Genomic DNA, 19,014 nt, shown 5'->3' with positions numbered 1-19,014 from the left:
CAAACGGATACTTCCACAGATACATGTTCTCATCACTGCAACTGTTCTTGGAAGGATGGGACCTGAGCTGCCTTTATACATTCACTCCTTGCAGTTATATCCCATCATTCTGCCAGTAAGCTCAAGGTGGCATACATAGTCACCTCCCCCCGCCCCCCATTTTATCTTCACAAGAATCCTGTCAGGTAGGTTAGTTTGAGGGTTCATGACTTGCCCAAGCCTTGGGTGGGGGAAGTAGTTTCAGGGAGGGGGCCAACTGCCCCTCCAGCCAGGTCTCCACGGGCCAACTGACTTCTGGGAGACACGGTGATGTCCCGGGCATCAGGGGCTTGGGCCAGGTCCCCTGGCAACATTTGGTCCTGGCCAAGGCACCATGGCTAGCAAGGAAGGCAAGCAGCACGCGAAGTAAGGAATCCTTGCTGTTCTGTCAGATGGTTTTTGGCTGATGCCCCAAACAAAGCAAAGCTGGCACCGGTCTGACATCAACAGGCAGAGAGTTCCACAGGGAGAAAGCCAGTATGCTGAAGGCTCTACTCCGAGTGGACTCCAAGCAGAGCACAGGTCCATGCAAAACCACCGGAGCGCATCATCCGACGACCTCAGTGTCAGGGCAGGCTGGTAAGGGAGAGGGGGATCTCTCAAATATCCTCTTCCGCAAGTCGTTTACTTATAAACCAGTAACAGAAAATTAAACCTGGCCCGGTAGCGAAGCGGCAGCCCATGCAGTTCCCTCAGCAAAGGAGTTGCACGCTGAAAGGGGCAGCTCCCGACAACAGCCGAGCTGCAGCATTCTGCACTAGCTGCAGCTGCTGGACCGGCCTCCAGGGCAGCCCCACAGAGAGCGCATTGCAGTAGTCCAGCCTTGAGGTTACATGTGCCTGTACCACTGTGGCCAAGCTATCCCTTCAATACGCCGAGTGTTTCAAAAATGTTGCTAAGCTGCCTCAGTAGACTTGAGACTGAGAGATGGGCTAAAACATATCTTAAAAATGAATTAAAACACTTATATGGGAGCAAGTAACAGGATGCACTCAGGAGCTCCACTGAGGGTACGGGGGAGCCCCCGTCCGCGGGGACTCCGGGGTTTGGGCTCCGTCCCAGATTTTAGGTCATTTGCTTTGTCCCCTTCTAAGTCAATCGGAACAACGGAGACCTCAGCAAGCTCCCGGCTGTAGAGTCCTGCCCCTCCCTCTGCACAGCCCCACCCAGCGATCCATTGCTTGGCTTCACTAGAGGAGCCTTCCCCAAGCTGGTGCATGCAGTCTGGGGATGATGGGAGTTGTAGTCCAGCACTGTTCCAGGAGGCATTCCTTAACTGACCAGCCACGGTTTTATTGGTATTCTGTTTCTAAAACGCATAATTTTAATATGGTGTTCTAATCTTTTTATCCTTTTACTATTTTACCTTTTATGTTCGCCACCCCGAAATCTGTTTTAGATATGGCAGGCAGGCAGGTTCCTCCTGTGCAAGCACCGGGTCATTGCTGACTCCTAGAGGGGCGCCGCTTGCGCTGGCGTTTTCATGGCAGACTGTAGCGGGGTGGTTTGCCATGGCTTTCCCCAGGCGTGACTACCTTTCCCCCAGCAAGCTGGGTCCTCATTTTACCGACCCGGAAGGATGGAGGGCTGAGTCGACCTGAGCCGGCTACCCAAGACCCAGCTTCCGCTGGGATCGAACTCAGGTCGTGGGGAGAGCTTCGGTAGCTATACAGCCGCCCACCATTCTGCGCCACACAAGGCTCTTTTAGATATGGAGCGGTATACAAATAATGTAAATCAATAAAATAAAAAATGGTCCAACACATCTGGTGAGCACGAGTTTGGGGAAGGCTGCAAAGGCAGATAGAACCCATCTGCCTTTGCCCTTCGCCCAGCCTTCAAGCCACCTTCCCTGATGGGCACATGCCCAGACCAAGAGGCCAGACAGCCTTTTCCTCCCAAGCCATCTTCTTACCTCGAGAAGGTGTGTGGAGAAGCCGATCTGTGACATTTCCAGCTCAAAAGAGCTATACTCGCGGGTCCCTGGCAGGAATGGGGAGAAGGGAAGTAGCAACCTGTTAATCTTTGGACATCACGTCAGGTATATTCTGTAGAAAAGCAGCCACGAAGCACTCGCCACGCCTGCCCTGCCACATCCAGAATCACCACACGGGGTCTTCAGACATTTGCTGGGGGCCCAGTACCCTGGCAGGGCCTGGTGACACCTGCTCTGCCCGCCCCCCATAATCCCCCCCAGCATTTGGCACCAAGTGGCGGCCATCTTAATTCTCGCCAAAGCCCCCAATGTGGTGTTGCTCGAGGGCATTGTGGGAAATTAAAATGATAGCCAACGAGTGCTCAGTTGGAGGAGATCCCACACTGCTGGGAGTGTGTGTGTGTGTGGGGGGGGCAGCAGGGCTACTGGCATAGGAGAGGCCAACTCGAGGGCACTGTGCCAAGCCCCCCTACCAGCCCTGGCCATGTGCCCCACACATATCTAGACATGGTTTGGTGTTTATGAAGTTTTTCTAGTGCCTCTCTTTGGCTTTTTTCCTCCTCCCTCCCAATCCTTTTCGTGTCGTGTCTTTTAGATTGTAAGACTGAGGGCAGGGACTGTCTCAGTATTAATCTGGGCAAACCGCTCGGGGAGCCTTTTTCATAGAATCATAGAATAGTAGGGTTGGAAGGGGCCTACAAGGCCATCGAGTCCAACCCCCTGCTCAATGCAGGAATCAGAGTCAGAGCATCCCTGACAGATGGCTGTCCAGCCTCGTCTTGAGCACCTCCAGTGTGGGAGAGCCCACCACCTCCCCAGGTACTCGGTTCCACTGTCGTATTGCTCTAACAGTCAGGACGTTTTTCCTGATGTTCAGCCGGAATCTGGCTTCCTGTAGCTTGAGCCCATTATTCTGTGTCCTGCACTCTGGGATGATCGAGAAGAGATCCTGGCCTTCCTCTCTGGGACAACCTTTCAAGGACTTGAAGAGCGCCATCATGTCTCCCCTCAGTCTTCTCCTCTCAAGGCTAAACAGGCCCAGTTCTCTCAGTCTCTCCTCACAGGGCTTTGTTTCCAGTCCCCTGATCACCTTCGCTGCCCTGCTCTGAACCCTCTCCAGCTTGTCTGCATCCTTCTTAAAGTGTGGTGCCCAGAACTGGACACAGTACTCCAGATGAGGCCTGACCAGTGCTGAGTAGAGGGGAACTAGTACTTCCCGGGATTTGGAAGCGATGCTTCTATTAATGCAGCCCAAAAGCTGCATTAATTTTTGGCTGAGGAGCGGGGCAAAAATACTGTAAATACATACGTACATAAATGTAGGACAGCCAGGAAATTGTAATGGGAGCCATTAGACAGCTGCCAAGTCCTTCTCATACTCCCAGTTTTGTTTGACCTTCATAAATCACAGTGGCTCTGCTCTTGCGGTACCCTCCCTCCTCCCCACCCCGGCATGAACAGTCCCACCCTTCCAGTACCTTCGAGGCTAAATATCCTGTCCCCCAAAGCATCCACAATATCGTTCAGGGCTGCCTCGTCAGTCACGTTGAAGAAATACTTCTCGTCAGGGTCGCTGGCGATGTATTTAATTTCATTGATGAAAGAGTTGGGATCTTTCTGCCGTCGAATGTAGTGCCCCAACACCTGAGGGAAGAAAAGCCGTACAAGATTTGGGGAGCGCTCGTTGCGACCCTTCGCAACCTGCCTCAGAACTTTATGATGCATGTGTGGATAAATACAGGTAGTGGTGGAGGAACAGCAAGGGGAAAATAGAGGGGGTCTCAGGCCATAGGCCTGGCCACGTATCTCAGATCAATACATCAGTTTCAGCCTCTCCCACCACTATGGCTCCAGGGCATGTCTTCCTCTTTTCTGTACCTGTTCTTTCCCCGGGTTATTCTCCACCCTGAGGGTCCTCTCTTTCACTGACTCCTTTCCCCACTTACCTAGACTGCTCCCTCTTCCACTTCTCCATTCCTGGGACCTCCTGTTTCTCAAGCCCTGTTATATCCTGCTCCAGGAGTGAGGAGCCTCTTCCAGCCCAAAAGCCAAATCCAATTGTGGGGAAACTCTCGAGGGTGGTGGTGGGTGGTGGTGGCCCAAAATTAAAAAAAACCAAAACAAAACACCTTCACAAATAACAGCTTATAGCAACTTAAAGCTTTTACTGCCAGTAACTAAGCATTCAGAGAGGCATCTCAACCTTTCAGATTGGGGGGCAGGGGGGACTGCACAAAAGCTGGGAAAGCACGAAACAGTCAGTGGGGCCAGGGAAAGGGGGCATGGTGCCTGGGGAACAGGACTGGGGCCTCTGGCTAGTTGGATTGGCACCCTGGGCCTGAGCTTCCCCATAGTCTGAGGTTTCCAGAGTATATTCCTAGAGCCCTGCTTCTTTCTCCCACTCCTTACCTAGACCCTTCTGCCTGCCCTAGCCTCCCCAGAATTCCTGAAGCTCAGCCAACGGCAGCCAGCCACACGGCTGCCTGCCTGGCCCTTCTGTGACACTACAGCAGCTCAACCAATCACTACAGAGGCCTCAACATTACCACAAAATCTCTTTGTACGTTATAATGTCTTCTAGATAGATATTTCTCCAGCTAGAATTTCCTACCACTGGGAACCTTATACAGAAAGGAAGGAAGGAAGGAAGGAAGGAAGGAAGGAAGGAAGGTGCAGACCTCTCTTTCACTGGAATCTTCTACCAACAGGAACTGGCTCAAGCAACACACACAGATCACATGAATTGCAAACCAGCTTTGTGTTATTTACCCTCCAAAATTGAAAAGTACGCAATTCGTATCTCAATTCTGAACAAGGCTGAAATGCAGAAAAAGACTGAGAAAATAATCTGCCCTGCTGCAATTTGGGATATTGTGAGATCTTTGCTTTTACCAATCAGCTTTGAGGAATACCTTTTAACGAAGTTGTTGATGAACATCTGCTATAAGGCAATTGAATGTCAACTTTTGCACCACAAGGCATAATTGAATTAACACATATTTATTATTTTATTTAAATTGGGAAAGGAGTACGACAAGGCTGTATATTGTCGCCCTGCTTATTTAACTTATATGCAGAGTACATCATGAGAAACGCCAGGTTGTATGAATCACAGGTCGGAATTAAGATTGCCGGGAGAATTATCAACAACCTCAGATATGCAGACGATACCACCCTAGCGGCAGAAAGCGAAGAGGAGCTAAAGAGCCTCTTGTTGAGGGTGAAAGAGGAGAGTGCAAAAGCTGCTTTGAAACTCAACATTAAAAAAATGAAGATCATGGCATCTGGCCCCATCACTTCCTGGCATATAGAAGGGGAAGAAATGGAAGCAGTGACAGACTTTATTTTCTTGGGCTCCAAGATCACTGCAGACGGTGACTGTAGCCATGAAATTAAAAGACGCTTGCTCCTTGGGAGGAAAGCTATGGCCAACCTAGACAGCATAGTAAGAAGCAGAGACATCACCTTGCCGACAAAGGTCCGCATAATCAAAGCTATGGTTTTCCCAGTAGCAACGTATGGCTGTGAGAGCTGGACTATAAGGAAGGCTGAGCGCCGAAGAATTGATGCTTTCGAACTGTGGTGCTGGAGAAGACTCTTACGAGTCCCCTGGACTGCAAGGAGGTCAAATCAGTCCATCCTAAAGGAAATCAGCCCTGACTGCTCATTGGAAGGACAGATACTGAAGCTGAAGCTGAAATATTTTGGCCACCTAATGCGAAGAGAAAACTCTCTGGAAAAGACCCTGATGCTGGGAAAGACTGAAGGCAAAAGGAGAAGGGGACGGCAGTGGATGAGATGGTTAGATAGCATCACCGATGCAATGGATATGGACTTGAGCACACTCCGGGAGAGAGCGGAGGACAGGAAGGCCTGGCGTGCTATGGTCCATGGGGTCACGAAGAGTCGGACACAACTTAACGACTGAACAACAACAAAATTATTTAATTTAATTGATTTAAGTGTTTTTAATACTGCCTTTCAACTTTAAAAAGTTTACAATGTTGCTAACAATAAATTGCTGGCTGGGGAATTCTGGGAGTTATAGAACTTCTTTCTGTCTAAACATGCATAGGATTGCACCTTTAGTATAGATAATAAATTTTAAACGCCTTCACACACAAATTAATCAGATTCCGCTATCTGTAATAAAGCCTTGATCATCCGTTATGGAAATCGTAAAAGTGGAAGGTAGCTGAGCTCAAATCGTGGCTGAAGAACTATCTTTGAATTTTCTTTTTTATATTACATCCGTGTTTACCCGTGCGCACACAGGCTGCATTCACACAACACGCTAATTCACGCTCCGTGGTTGAGTGTGGGTTGTTGTTGAACCATAGATTATCATGATGTCTGAACACAGCGCATTTTCCGCAGGGTGGCTTGTTAACCATCCTGAACAACCTAACAACAAACAATGGGTTCTCAAGGTGGCATGTTCGAGAAAAATAAGCCACACTGCATGGTTAACAAGCCACCCTGCGGAAAACTCACTGCCTTCAGACAACACGATAACCCACTGTACAACAACAACCCGCACCCAACCACTGAATGTGGGTTAGCGTGTTGTATGAACCCAGCTCTCTCTCATGAACACACATGCATGCACACGCACAAACCGCAACATGCAGAGGACTCCAGGGGCCAGCGCACTCACTGCAATGGCGTAGCGCGTCACATTCCGTTCCTCACACTCTTCCAGGGCGTCGGAGAGTTCTTCGCCATCGTGGGACTCCCCGTCGGTCACCACGATCATGAGCTTGGTGGCTCCCACTCTCCCACCTCTTTCTGGACTGAAGGCCTCTGTGCTGAAGAGAGAAATCGGAAACGGGGAGCAGAGGAGACCACTTGGCAAGATGTTTGCCTGCTTCTCCAGCAGAGGCGGCCTGGCTGTGCGGCAAGAGCTTGGGTGATGGCAGGGCCGGCAAGAGATCTGGTTCACAGAGGACAAGCTGCCAGGATGTTCCCCAGTGCAAGTCCCATTGAAATGAATGGGGGAGCAGTGCGAGAGCACAATAATGTGCTGGTACAGTTTCCATTCATTCCAATGGGGCTTGCTCAGGAGAACATCTTAGCATACTGCACCTCTCCCAGTTCATTAATAATGATTAGGATTTCCCACTGGATAAACAGGGAAGGGTACGAAGGCAACAAAAAGAATCAGACACCTTCCATACAATTTGGTATACATGTATTGATTATATTAATAAACAAGGTCCTCAAGAGAGATAGGGAAAGATATATTTAGGGTGCAGTCCTATGCATGTTTAGGCAGAGAAAAGCCCTAGAACTCCCAGCACCCCCCAGATTGTACCCTTAGATCATTACAGCTACCCGCCCACCTTCTGACCTGAGCATCTGGACATTGTAACAACTAAACAAAAGTATACAGCACAATTATTGTTGTTGTTGTTGTTGTTAATATTATTATTATTATTATTATTATTATTATTATTATTAACTGTATTACTAAGTAACAATCCATTGTGCACCAGTTGTTAGGGGACTGTTCTCAGGGGGGCTTCGTTCTTACATTTTCTTTGGGGTTTGTTTTGTTTTTTTCCTTCTTTTTGTTTTCTAGATATATAATAAAAATATTTTAAAATTCTAAAACAAAACAAAGCAACCCTAAATCCCTGGTGAACTTTTGTGGATAAATATAAAGTTATTCATATATTGAACCTCCTGTGATTCCTCTTAACTGTACTTAAATTTCTTGCATAATCTTTCTCTTTTGCTAGTTGCAAAATTGTGATATTCTCTATAGAGTCATTGCTAATATTATAAGTGTTATGTAAAACTCAATAAAAGTAATCTTTTAAAAAAATTAAAGGGAATTTTTAAGGGAATTTTTAAGGGAAGTTAAAAAAACAAGGGAATTTTAACAGGAATTTTTTAAAGGGACTTCCCATTGGATTTCCCACCTTAGGCATCAAAATATCCTTGGCCAACTCCAGATGGATGGACAGATGTCCATCTGCTTGTCCACCATCTCAGACCCAGATAACCCCACGATGTGTTCGTGCATGAGCCGGACTACTGCCCTTCTGTTCCCCACCCCCCACCCTCAAGACACACCTACCAGGCTTTGTGGATTGCAGAAGCAGTCCGTGTTTCTAGCCCCTCCTGTCGGCTAATGTTTTTGGCTGCTTCGATGACTTGTTCTGCTGTTTGGTAGTCCTTGAGAGTCCATTCATGGACTGCCACCTCGCTGTACTGCAAGACTCCAACCTACACGGAGAAAAGTATGCAAACTGAGACATGGGAAGATGGAGTCTTAGATGGAGTCAGGTCATAGAATCATAGAATCATAGAATAGTAGGGTTGGAAGGGGCCTGCAAGGCCATCGAGTCATGAGTCCATCTAGTTTAGTATTGTCTTTTTAATTGATTTTTTATTGTAAATTTCAACAAAACAAAGCAAATCATAAAAAAGAAGAAGGGGGAAGAAAAAGAAAAGAAAAGAACATTATCTGTGAAGGCCTTTGCTCCCGTGCACTGTGCTGCTATTTAAATGTGAAGCATGACATTATTCTGAATTATTTTATCTTGAGTATGCACTACTGGAGGGCTCTACGTGGGTGAGGAGGGGGCTTCCTGCCACCAGAGGCTTAACGAGCAATAGGAGCAATAGTGAAAGGTGTATTTCATTTGGGAAAATGCCACCCTCTCCGCTTCCTGCCAACGCTTTTTTAGCCTCGGAGAAGGATCTCACATTCACACATGCTGACTCAGCCGAGAGTCCCTCCACCACTCACAATGAGGCTACAGAAAACCGGATTTGCCCCCCCAACCCACCCACACCTCTCCTTGTTTTCTTCAAGCTCCCTGTTTTTGACAGGGAGGGATTTTAAATGTCTTGCGCCTCTGCCCTGGGACAGGCAAAGGAGCTGGGGAAACAGCCCAGCCATACTCCTGCACTCATTAATAGGCCGGGAAAGGAGGGGCTGGGGTCAAAAGCAAGATCTGCTTTGTAGCAACCTTCTCCCAGAACGGTCCCCTTCAGTGGCTGTTCCACATGGTCACTGTAACACCTATCTAACTATGAAGAATTAGTGCCTGAGTTAAGAGAATTCTTCTCTCCCTGTCCCTTTTTCCTTTCGCATCAAGCCTGTGAGCAATGACGTTGTTGTCTGCTTAATCTTTGTGCAGTGCCTAGTAATGGTTAGATGTGGTAACGCCAACTATACTAATACACCATGATATTAATAATGCTATACTAACAAGTATAATAATGCTAAAAAGGTAAAGGTAAAGGTGTCCCCAGCCAGTCATGTCCGACTCTAGGGTGCGGTGCTCATCCCCGTTTCTAAGCCGAAGAGCCAGCGCTGTCCGAAGACGCTTCCGTGGTCATGTGGCCGGCATGACTGAACACCGAGGTGCACGGAACGCTGTTACCTTTCCCGCCGAGGCGGTACCTATTTATCTACTTGCAATGTCTTGCTTTCGAACTGCTAGGTTGGCAGGAGCTGGGACTGAAGACGGGAGCTCACTCCGTCACGCGGCACTCGGGTCTCGAACTGCTGACCTGCCGACCTTCCGGTCTGCAATTCAGCGTCTTAACCAATAGTACTAATGATGACGACGACAACAACAACAACGGCTCAGGCCCAGCTCCCTCTCCACAGCCCTGACACAACAATTCTTGTTTATCATGGTAGTTTTTATGATGCGGTTACAGGGCTCTTGACGACGACGTCTTCCACTTGCAACCCTCCTGTCTTTTCCCAGTGCTTCTTCCATCTTTTTTCTTTCCACCCAAAAAATCCATTACAGAGGAAAAGCCAAAACAGCTGCTCCATGTTGGCTGACCGGTGGTGTTAGGAGCCGGCCCTCTGGAGGCATCCTGTGAGTCAGGGCAATGTTCCAGCGAGACAGTCCCTCAGCATTTTCTCGGCCAACGTGTCCAGGGGATGTGGTGAAGGAGCCCTGCAAGCTCTTGCGGCAATCTCCTGGGTGGCTCTCAGCCTTTACCCCCATTTGAAATCAACCACTCTGTACACCCAGCCCTCCCCAACCTGGTGCCCACCAGACGTTTCGGACAACAACTCCTAGCATTCTCCTACACGTTGCCTTAAATTATTTACCTGCCTCTTGGAATGTAACACATGCTCAGCGTAAATGGATCTTTTGCACCCTCTTGTCTGCTAAGAACATAAGACCATCAGAAGAGCCCTACTGGATCAGACCCAGGCTTTCTTCGCGCAGAGCTTTTATCCTGCGATTGAGATCGCTCCTTCGTGGAAGTTTGCAGGCTTTTTACATGAGGCCGTGACCCTCCAGGGCATCTCCTGCACTAAATGCCGTCTGTTCCATTTTTAAACAGATCGCAGATCATGAGCTATCAAATTACCCCCTTGTGTTCTGCTTGAGTTCCCTCCGTGAAAAGAGGAAAAGCGGCAAGAGGAGGAGTGAGATCAGTGAATGATAATGGAAGACTCAGATACGAGGAGAAGGAGGGGGAAAGGAAGTGGGTGACAAAGGGAGTCGTCGTGATCCTGCATTTAAAACAGAAGCAGAAAGCCCCGTTTTAAATGCAGCATTTTAGGCTGGTGTATAGATGCCCCAAGAGCCCACCTAGTGCAGCATTCTCTACACCAGCCTGAAATCCCGCATTTAAAACGGGGCTTTCTGCTTCTGTTTTAAATGCAGGATCTCAACAACACAGGCTTTTCCACAGTGATTTTGCTATGTAAAATGCTGACAGACTGATTGATTTTAAAATCAAACTCACTTGGATCTGCTCTGGATCGATGAAAAATTTGCTGAGGATGTTGCTAAGAAAGTTCTGCACCTCATACCAAGGATAAATGCTGTTGGAGCCATCCAGAACAATTACGATGTCCATGTAGGTTGAACATCCTGCATAAAGTTGAAAAAGCAGAAAGTTAGGCAAAAGCAAAGGGAGATGTTCTGTGGGGAGGGGACAGCTAGCGGCAAATATGTCTTCCTCTAAAGACCTAGGTCTGGCAGGTGGAGCCCTATTATATTATTATCATCATCAATATACCACCTTATCTACTAAAAAGCCACCAGAGTTGTGTGCAACAATTTTAAACAATAAAACAAGAACATTATAACAGTAAAAACATTAAGGGCGCAATCCTATGCAAGTTTCTATGCAGGAATCCAAGTCAGAGCATCCCTGAATTGTGCCTGGAAAACAGCTGGCTATCAATGCAGACCTTCTAGGGGTACCTTCACACGGCGCTTTTATCCTGCAATGGAGACCGCTCCTTCATGGAAGTTTGAGGGCGCTTTACATGACGCCGTGATCATCCAGGGCGCCTCCTGCACTAAATGCCCTTTGTTCCGTTTTTAAATAGTTCGCGGATCATGAGCCATCAAATTACCCTGTTGTGTTCCGCTTGAGTTCCCTCCGTGAAAAGAGGGAAAGCGGCAAGAAGAGATCAATGGAACAGTGGAAGACTCAGATGCGGGGAGAAGGAGGGGGAAAGGGGAGAGGGGAAAGGAAGCGCGTGAAAAAGGGAGCCGTTGTGATCCTGCATGTAAAACGGAAGCAGAAAGGCCCATTTTAAATGCAGGATTTTAGGCTGGTGTAGAGATGCCCTTAGACCGTCCTGATAAAGCACTATTGCTACTGAAAAATGCAGTAAGAAGACACAAAACTGGCACCCTTCTGCGAACCTCCCCTTGCAGTCTGAAGCACAGGCACAGGCCTGCTACCTCAGTGCAAATATGGAATAAACTCAGTGGCACATGATATGTCCCTGAAGTCCTAGTATTGCTTTCCAGAGCGTTAGTCAGACCTCATGTGGAATAATTGCGTTAAGTCCTGGGCCGTCATGAGGCAAGGTCCTGTAGGTTGAAGGAGGACTCCGTCTAAGCTTAACGCTTTGGGGACCTAAATGCTCACAGTCCTGGCCGCTTCTCAGTTTGCTAAAACACATGCCTCGAACACAGAAAGCTGCCTAACAAACCAAGCCAGGCCATTTGCCCTTCTAGCTAAGTATGGCAGGGGTTGCCAGCCTTTTGGGGATGGTGAGCACATTTGGAATTTTAAGTGTGTCAAGGGCCCACACACAAAATGGCTGCCATGGGGGGGGTGTTTCACCATTCTTAAAATGGCCAGTCACAAAACACTCTCCTAGAAGGCAAATGGTGAGACTGAAAGAGAAGCCACTCGCTCAAGAACTGATATAGGAGGCAGAGCTAGGGGGTCTGAACCCCAAAGCACCAAACCACTCTTTTGAACCCAAATCAGGATGGTGCTGGAGGGCAGCACTTTGCTTTGCAGCATGCCAGCTGCCCAGTTCATTTATTTTTATATATATATATATATATACACACACACACACACACACACACACACACACACATATATATATATATATATATATATATATAATAAAATAAAATAAAAGTCAGGAGGGGCAAGGAGCCAGGCAGGGGCCAAGAGAGAGAGTTTGCAGGCACATTGGTGCCCATGGGCACCACGTTGTAGACCCCGGACGGATGGTCTGCTCTGACAGGCAGCAACTCCCCAGGATCTCAGGCAGAGAAAGGTTGTTCTTATTCACCTGCTACCCCAAATCCTGTTCACTGGAGATGTTGCGGAACCTGGAACCTTCTGCATGTGAAGACTGGATTACTGCAATGCACTCTGTGTGGGGCTGCCCTTGAGGCTGGTCCGGAAGCTGGAGCTGGTGCAGAATGCAGTAGCTCGGCTGTTGTCGGGAGCTGCCCCTTTTCAGCATTCAACTCCTTCGTGGAGGGAACTGCACTGGCTGCCTTTTCACTACCAGGCCAGGTTTAAGGTATTCGTACTCATGTATAAAGCCCTAAACAACTTGGGACTAGGATACCTGAGAGAGCGCCGCCTTCTTTACCAACCTTCCCTTTCACTGAGGTCATCAGAGGGCATGTTTCTGGTGGTTCCTCATGGACCCACAGCCCGGCTGGAGCCCACCCGGAAAAGAGCCTTCAGTGTGGTGGCCCCCTTCCTGTGAAACTCCCTGCCTTTGGAGGTCAGGCAGGTGCCAGGGTTGTGTTGCTTTTGGCACCTCCTGAAGACATTGTTATTTTGGGAAGCCTTCCTTGAGTGACCAGCCGCAGTTTATTAAGTTCAGAATCTGGTTGTTTTAATTGTTTTAATTATGGCATTTTATTATTTTATCTTGTTGTTCACCACTTGGAAATCTTTGATCTGGAGCGGTATATAAATATTGTAAATAAATACATAAATAAAAGCAGGGGCTGCCAAGGTCCCTCCACCAAGGTCTTGTGCACAGCAGCTACAGATGCAATACCTGAGTGCAGAGAGAGAGTGCAGAGCCAAGGATCAGATCGGGCTTGCCCAACCTGGTGCCCTCCCATGTGTTGGCCATTGGCCATGCTGGCTCGAGATGATGGGAGTTGTAGTCTGGAGAGCACTGGGTTGGGGAAGGCTGTCATGGATCAAGGGGTGAGGCCGGTGGGATGGGGCTGGTAGAGGCAGAGGGTGGCCCCTGGAGGGTTAGGGGGCAGAGCCTGCCATTTGAAGGGTGGGGCCTGGTGGGCACACAGGAGCAGGGGGAGAGCAAAAGCTCCCACCATGCCAAGCAGGAATCAGCCTGCCCTCCTTATTCTGGCCCTGAGGGTTTAGAAGTTCCCTCAGAGAAGGAGGAGGCTGAAAGGCCAGCACCTCAGGCCAGGCCCTGAATTGCAACAACTACGAAGCAGACATGACTGGTATAAGGGCGGTCAGCATTGCTGGGCATCTGATGAGGTCCCAGCAGGGCCCATCGCCAACCTTTGGAGGAGAAGGAATGGCAGCACCGCCCCCACCTGCCTCTCAGCAGCCGCCACAGGCAGTCTCTAGCAGGGAAGCCCACCTACAGACACCCTGCTGAGAGGCCCCCTGATCCCAGAACCGCCCCTGGAAACAGAAGGGGACTTCGTGTGAGTCAGGCCTCGGCAGAGCTCAGCCTTTTTAAACGTGTGTCTCAGCCCCTGAAACCTCGGAAAGCAAGAGTCCCTCTGAATAGGTGCAGAGCGCCGCTTCCTTCTATACTGGGTCAGTACAACGACCTCCAATGCTCTTGGGAGCAGAGAGGAGGGCTTCCAGCAGAGGCACCCCCAGGCTCGTCATTTTGGAAATCGGACACGCTGCAGGAGACCAAGCCTACTCTGAGCCGTCGGGGCGATGTTTTCCGTCGGCCGGAAGTTCTCATCTACGCTGGTGCAAATCCCGGTGCTAAACATGGACGTGCCACATTCCTGGGACCACAGAGGGGCACACGCCTGCCGAAAGGAGAGAAACAAACATGAAAACCAGCCTGTCCACGCTGGAAAAATACCTGGTGGGAGCTCTCCCTTGTAACTGCAGTTATGTGAAGACCTTATTTAAACCTTCCCATCCAGCCACTTTGTTTCTTTAAATTCACACACACGCACACACGGTGTGGGGGCTGAAGAACCCCCCACACACACCTTCATCGGCACCAACGGACTCCCCGAGGCTGGTTCAGAAGGAGACTGCCTCTGTGCCTAGAGGTTCGATTTCTAACTGTCCTAGCTAAGAAGAGTCCTGCTGGGTCAGACCACCTCGTCCAGCATCCTGTTTCCCACGGCAGCAAGCCGGATGCCCCTTGGAAACCCACATGCGGGACCTGAGGGCAACAGCAATCAGAGGCAACCTGCCCCTGCCCCTGGTGGGCCCATTTTCTGTCCCCTTTATCAGGGACAGGGGACAGAAAATAACGTCTCTCCCGACAAAGAGGAACAGCTGGAGCACATGCAATTCATACAGGCTTTAGAATTCCATTCCCCCCAGTGCAGAACTTTGAACATATATGTGTCGGTCACATTTGCAGAGCCCTCGTCGTGCCTGTCAGACAGTCACGGCAGCTTCCCCAAATGTGCATTGACTGCTTTGACAGGATGCCCCAGCCAGGGCAGTTTCCCTCTTGGCCTCGCTACCCACAGGCCATTTGCATGCAGATGCTCACGTGGGTTTCCTGAGTAAACATGGGCTTGCCACAAAAATGCCAGGCAGCAGCGAACGGCCTTGGCTTGCAGGGAACGCCCAGTCAAGCTGGCCTAAATAGGTCACCGTCTCTCTGCCCAGCTGTTTGGGGAAGGAAGGAGGCTCTTCCGAGTGCCACCGTCCCCAGCCTTCAGGGTCTTCCAAGAGTCGCTCTCGGAGTCTGCAGCTGTAACCATGGCAGGCAGACTTCCATTAAAGAGGGCCACCACCTTTGTTTCCCGGCACGTCTCCTCTTGAGTCTTTGCCAGCTGCATGGCTGGCAGAAATCTAACGGGCAGAGCTTTCCCTCTCTCTGCCTTTCCAACGGAGCACCACTTAGGATAGGAAGCCTGTGGAGCGGTTTCTACCTCTGTGACACATTTGACACGCCGTGTGATTGCTCCGCAGGGTTGCCCACTCCTGTTTTCCACCTCAGCGCCCCCACACAAGGAATCCCTTTGCTTAATAGTAATGAAAAGGGCTGGCTGTTTTTCCTCTGTTGATAAAATTGACTATAACTATGATGAGATATTAAAAGAGAAACGGCAACAAGTACTCTTAAAATGCACTGCATTTTTCTAAAAAAAGAGTAACAATTGAAGCACATTCCAGAGCACCTTTTTGGTGAATCTCCTCCATACTGCTACTGAAACCTGAATTGTGGCCCCTGACTTCCATGCTATGGAAAGCCTTGCCTGTTGATTTTAGTCCTGCTGCACAGTTTCTAAAGACACAGAAGCCATGCTTGGGTGGGGGACGGAGACACAGTGGAATGGCAACACTAGCATTAAAACCATTCCCCCCCCCTCGATGTGTCTTTTCAATATACATCTTGCATCCTGTTTCGAGGATGTGTACACTTCTTTCTTTCATAGTAAATGAACTATTCTAGGCATTTCTGGGCCAGGGCCAGAGTTTTCTTTGCTAAGAATGACACAACCTTTTTGCACAGCCAGTTTGAAGAGCCCTCTGCCCAGCATGAATTCAGAACTGTGAAGCATTGCACAGACGCAATAGGACCAGCCTTGACTGAGATACAATGTCATATACAATGATGTCCCAGATGTCTGTGAATCTACCTGCCTTAGACAGGCAGGCAGGCAGACCATCTCTATTTCCTCTTCAGCTGGCGGGCCGTATAAAAGCCTGTCTCCCTTTCTCCAGCTTGCACAGCAAGACTTCATAGAGCTGAGCGTCAGTTCCAGGATGTGAAACATGGCAAGTGGGTTGGTACAGTTATGCCTTAAGGTTTACTTGGCTTCCATTGAAATAGCTGCAGCACGGTTAGCTTTTTATAGATGTGTGTGTGTGTGTGTGTGTGTGTGCGTGCGCGCGTGCGTTGTGTGTGTGTTAATTTAAATATACCACAAAAATTGCTCACCACAAACCCGTCATCTTTGTTGGCCACAAGCGTCATTCCAAAATGCATATTTTTTATTTGCTTGGAGTTGTTCCGTAGAGCCATGTCACCTAATTTTAGTTCACAGTGGAGGGGGGGGAGAAGAAAAGAGGAAGGGTAAGGAGGAGGAGGAGGAGGTGGTGATGGCAGAAGAGAAAAACACAAAAATGTGAGCCTTGGCAGTGCATGGCTAGGGATGGGCCTGCCCTGAAACTTAAACCCTCTTCAGTGCTGCTTTGTTATGCGCACCTGTATGCTGAAACGTGCCTCCCGTCCCCATCCCATATCCAGGAATTCTGTTCCTGCAAGTTGCAGGGGAATACATGAATTCTTAAGGAATATAATAGTCCCAGAACCGCATAAGTCCAACAAGCTTTTGTAGCCTTCTCCACTCTAGTGTCCTCCAGAGGTGTTGGACTACATTTCCCAGCATCCCCCAGCCAGCATGGTAAGGGCTGTCCAACAGTGGAATAGGAGGTGGTGGACTTTCCTCCACTGGAGGTATTTAAGCTGGGCTGGTCAGCCTTCTGACTTGGCTGCTGTGTTGCATTCTGCACTGTAGATCCTGCACTGAGTAGGGGGTGGACTAGATGACCTCAAATACATCTTCCAACTCAAAAAGGTCTAAGATTTCCGCATAATCTGAGCAATGCTCTCCCTGCCCTCCACTTGGTAGGGAGAGGCCAGCCCCACTGCAGCAAACACACACAAATTCACACACTCATGCACCCCGGTCAGCCCCTGCAATCCAGGCTGTTGGTATGCCACATGCAGAGAAAGGGACCAAGCAATGTAGCAATGAGAGCTTTTCCCTTGGCATGGCTCCTGCACCTTTAACAAGAGCCTGACAAGCAAAAATGCCACAGGCAAAGCTCCACGAAAGATCTAGCCACAACAGAGGCAGCAAAACACTGTAGACATAGACCTTTGTTGGATATGGCAATTTGTGCATCAGGAAACTCCAGTGCAAAGCATCAGAGGCTTAAGGACGAATCCTATGCATGTTTAAACAGAAAAAAGTCCCACAACTCCCAGCATTCCCCAGCCAGCCATGCTGTAGTTGTCGGACCTTTTTCTGTCCAAATATGCATAGGATTGCACCTTTAATTTGTGAAAAAGCAATGTGCCAGAGCTGAAGTCACACAGTCTGAACTGCACGAAGAAGATTATGTGTCTGCATCCATATGAGAACAATGCTTTGCACATGCTTAGGAGCACTTTTTCTATTATTTACATAATTGAGCTTCCGTTTTACAAAATAGGCTCTAGAGCTGAGCATGGACCCAAATTAGTTGGGAAAATGGCTCAGGCCAGCTGTTTGGACATGAGGGCAACACACCCTCCCCTCAGCAACCGGTCTTCAGAGATACCCCGGGTTCTGAATCTGCAAGTTCTAGAACATGGCCTTCATTACCCACCAATGTTGACTTTGGCGCATGTTGAATTGTTTCTCTCTCCCACAATGCACTTGTAAACGTCGCCTTTTCGGTCATCTGCTGTCCCGTCCCACGGGGCTCCCACCAGCATCCTATTGAGAGAAGCACGTGCGTTATAAAGTCCTAGTAAGATTAAACTACACCAGTTTATTTATAGTATTTTCCAGAGTACTCTAATATAATTTTACAGAGAAAGTCTGATCCCGTACGGAGGAAGCCGAACTTGGAATTAAAAGCCCTGGGTTCAAGTCTTCACTCTCCACTCAACATGTGGCCTTGGTTAACAGTGATGAGAGCTAACTTTTTTTCTGGCATAGCTCCTGTGCTTTTAATAGTGATAGAAAAGGCAGAAAACAACATAGGGTCCCCAGTCACTGCATCTCCAGGGCAGGAAAGGCTCCAACTGTTTAATGTGTGCCCCTCCTGTAGTTCTTTTAACTCAGGCTTAGGAACTCCACCAGAAAGGGGAAGAAGGTGGCGGGTGGCGGAGAGACATGATAACCCTATTGAACAAGCTGCTATCTCCCTCAACTTCAGCTTTCTGTCTATAAAATGGGAAGCAGAGTGCTCAGGGCTGTCGTGAAGGGAAAGACCAAAACATTTCAAGGAGTAGTTTGCAATTTAAAAATGGCTGTACTAATGAAGTGCAATGTTGAAAGGACATGATTGTTGGTGCCTGATGTAATTTTTTGATGTAACATTTTGATTTTTTGATGTAACATTGCACTTCATTCACAACTGATGAAGTGCAATGTTGGCTAAAAACTGAATAATTGTAGATGTTTATGAAGAAGAGGGGAGGGCGAGGGGAAAAGGGAGAACCCCTTCCACTCAAATCTCCTACCCTCCTTTCCGCCTCCCTTTCCCTTTCCCCCCTTCCCGCTCTGTTGTTCTCCTTCCAATTATCATCTCTTTCTCTTCTCTCCACAATGCTTCTGAACACCACTGCAAGGCCAGCGCCAAGGGTCGGCATGGTTGGGCACCTGCCAAGGCCCCACAGCCCAGCAGGGGCCCACTGACAAGAGTCCCCTGGACTTGCTCCTCCTGTTCCCCACTGCAACCTGCTTGTTCCCCTGCCTCTCGCTCCGGCCCAGGCAACAGTGGTGGTGAGGAGGAGGAGCGGCAGATGCCCCGGCCTACAAGCAAGGGGTATTAGTGATGAGAAAGAAATTGTGAGGCAAGAGCAGCTGGGGACGATGGTGGTGAGAAGGGGGACTCACTGAGAGAGGAGGGGGCCT

The 19,014-nt window shown here is 48.9% G+C and overlaps 1 protein-coding gene across 1 annotated transcript in view; it reads right to left on the bottom strand.

Annotated features, from left to right (window-relative positions):
• The window catches only part of ITGA10 (integrin subunit alpha 10), a 79,125-nt gene that overhangs the window by 35,974 nt on the left and 24,137 nt on the right, over positions 1-19,014 (bottom strand). Inside the window, exons 3-10 of the mRNA XM_084824659.1 lie at positions 17,759-17,868; positions 16,323-16,411; positions 14,103-14,217; positions 10,709-10,836; positions 8,058-8,206; positions 6,633-6,783; positions 3,454-3,619; positions 1,955-2,022 (exon numbers count right to left, since the gene is read on the bottom strand). Of these exons, the coding sequence (XP_084680785.1) occupies positions 1,955-2,022; positions 3,454-3,619; positions 6,633-6,783; positions 8,058-8,206; positions 10,709-10,836; positions 14,103-14,217; positions 16,323-16,411; positions 17,759-17,868 (976 nt within the window). The remainder of the gene's footprint in view (positions 1-1,954; positions 2,023-3,453; positions 3,620-6,632; positions 6,784-8,057; positions 8,207-10,708; positions 10,837-14,102; positions 14,218-16,322; positions 16,412-17,758; positions 17,869-19,014) is intronic.

This window comes from Heloderma suspectum, chromosome 17, assembly GCF_057233095.1.
Source record: "Heloderma suspectum isolate Gila_16-S chromosome 17, 16-S_ref, whole genome shotgun sequence".
Taxonomy (NCBI): domain Eukaryota; kingdom Metazoa; phylum Chordata; class Lepidosauria; order Squamata; family Helodermatidae; genus Heloderma; species Heloderma suspectum.
The sequence above is the reverse complement of the archived record's forward strand: the minus strand, read 5'-3'. Positions and strand labels throughout refer to the sequence as shown.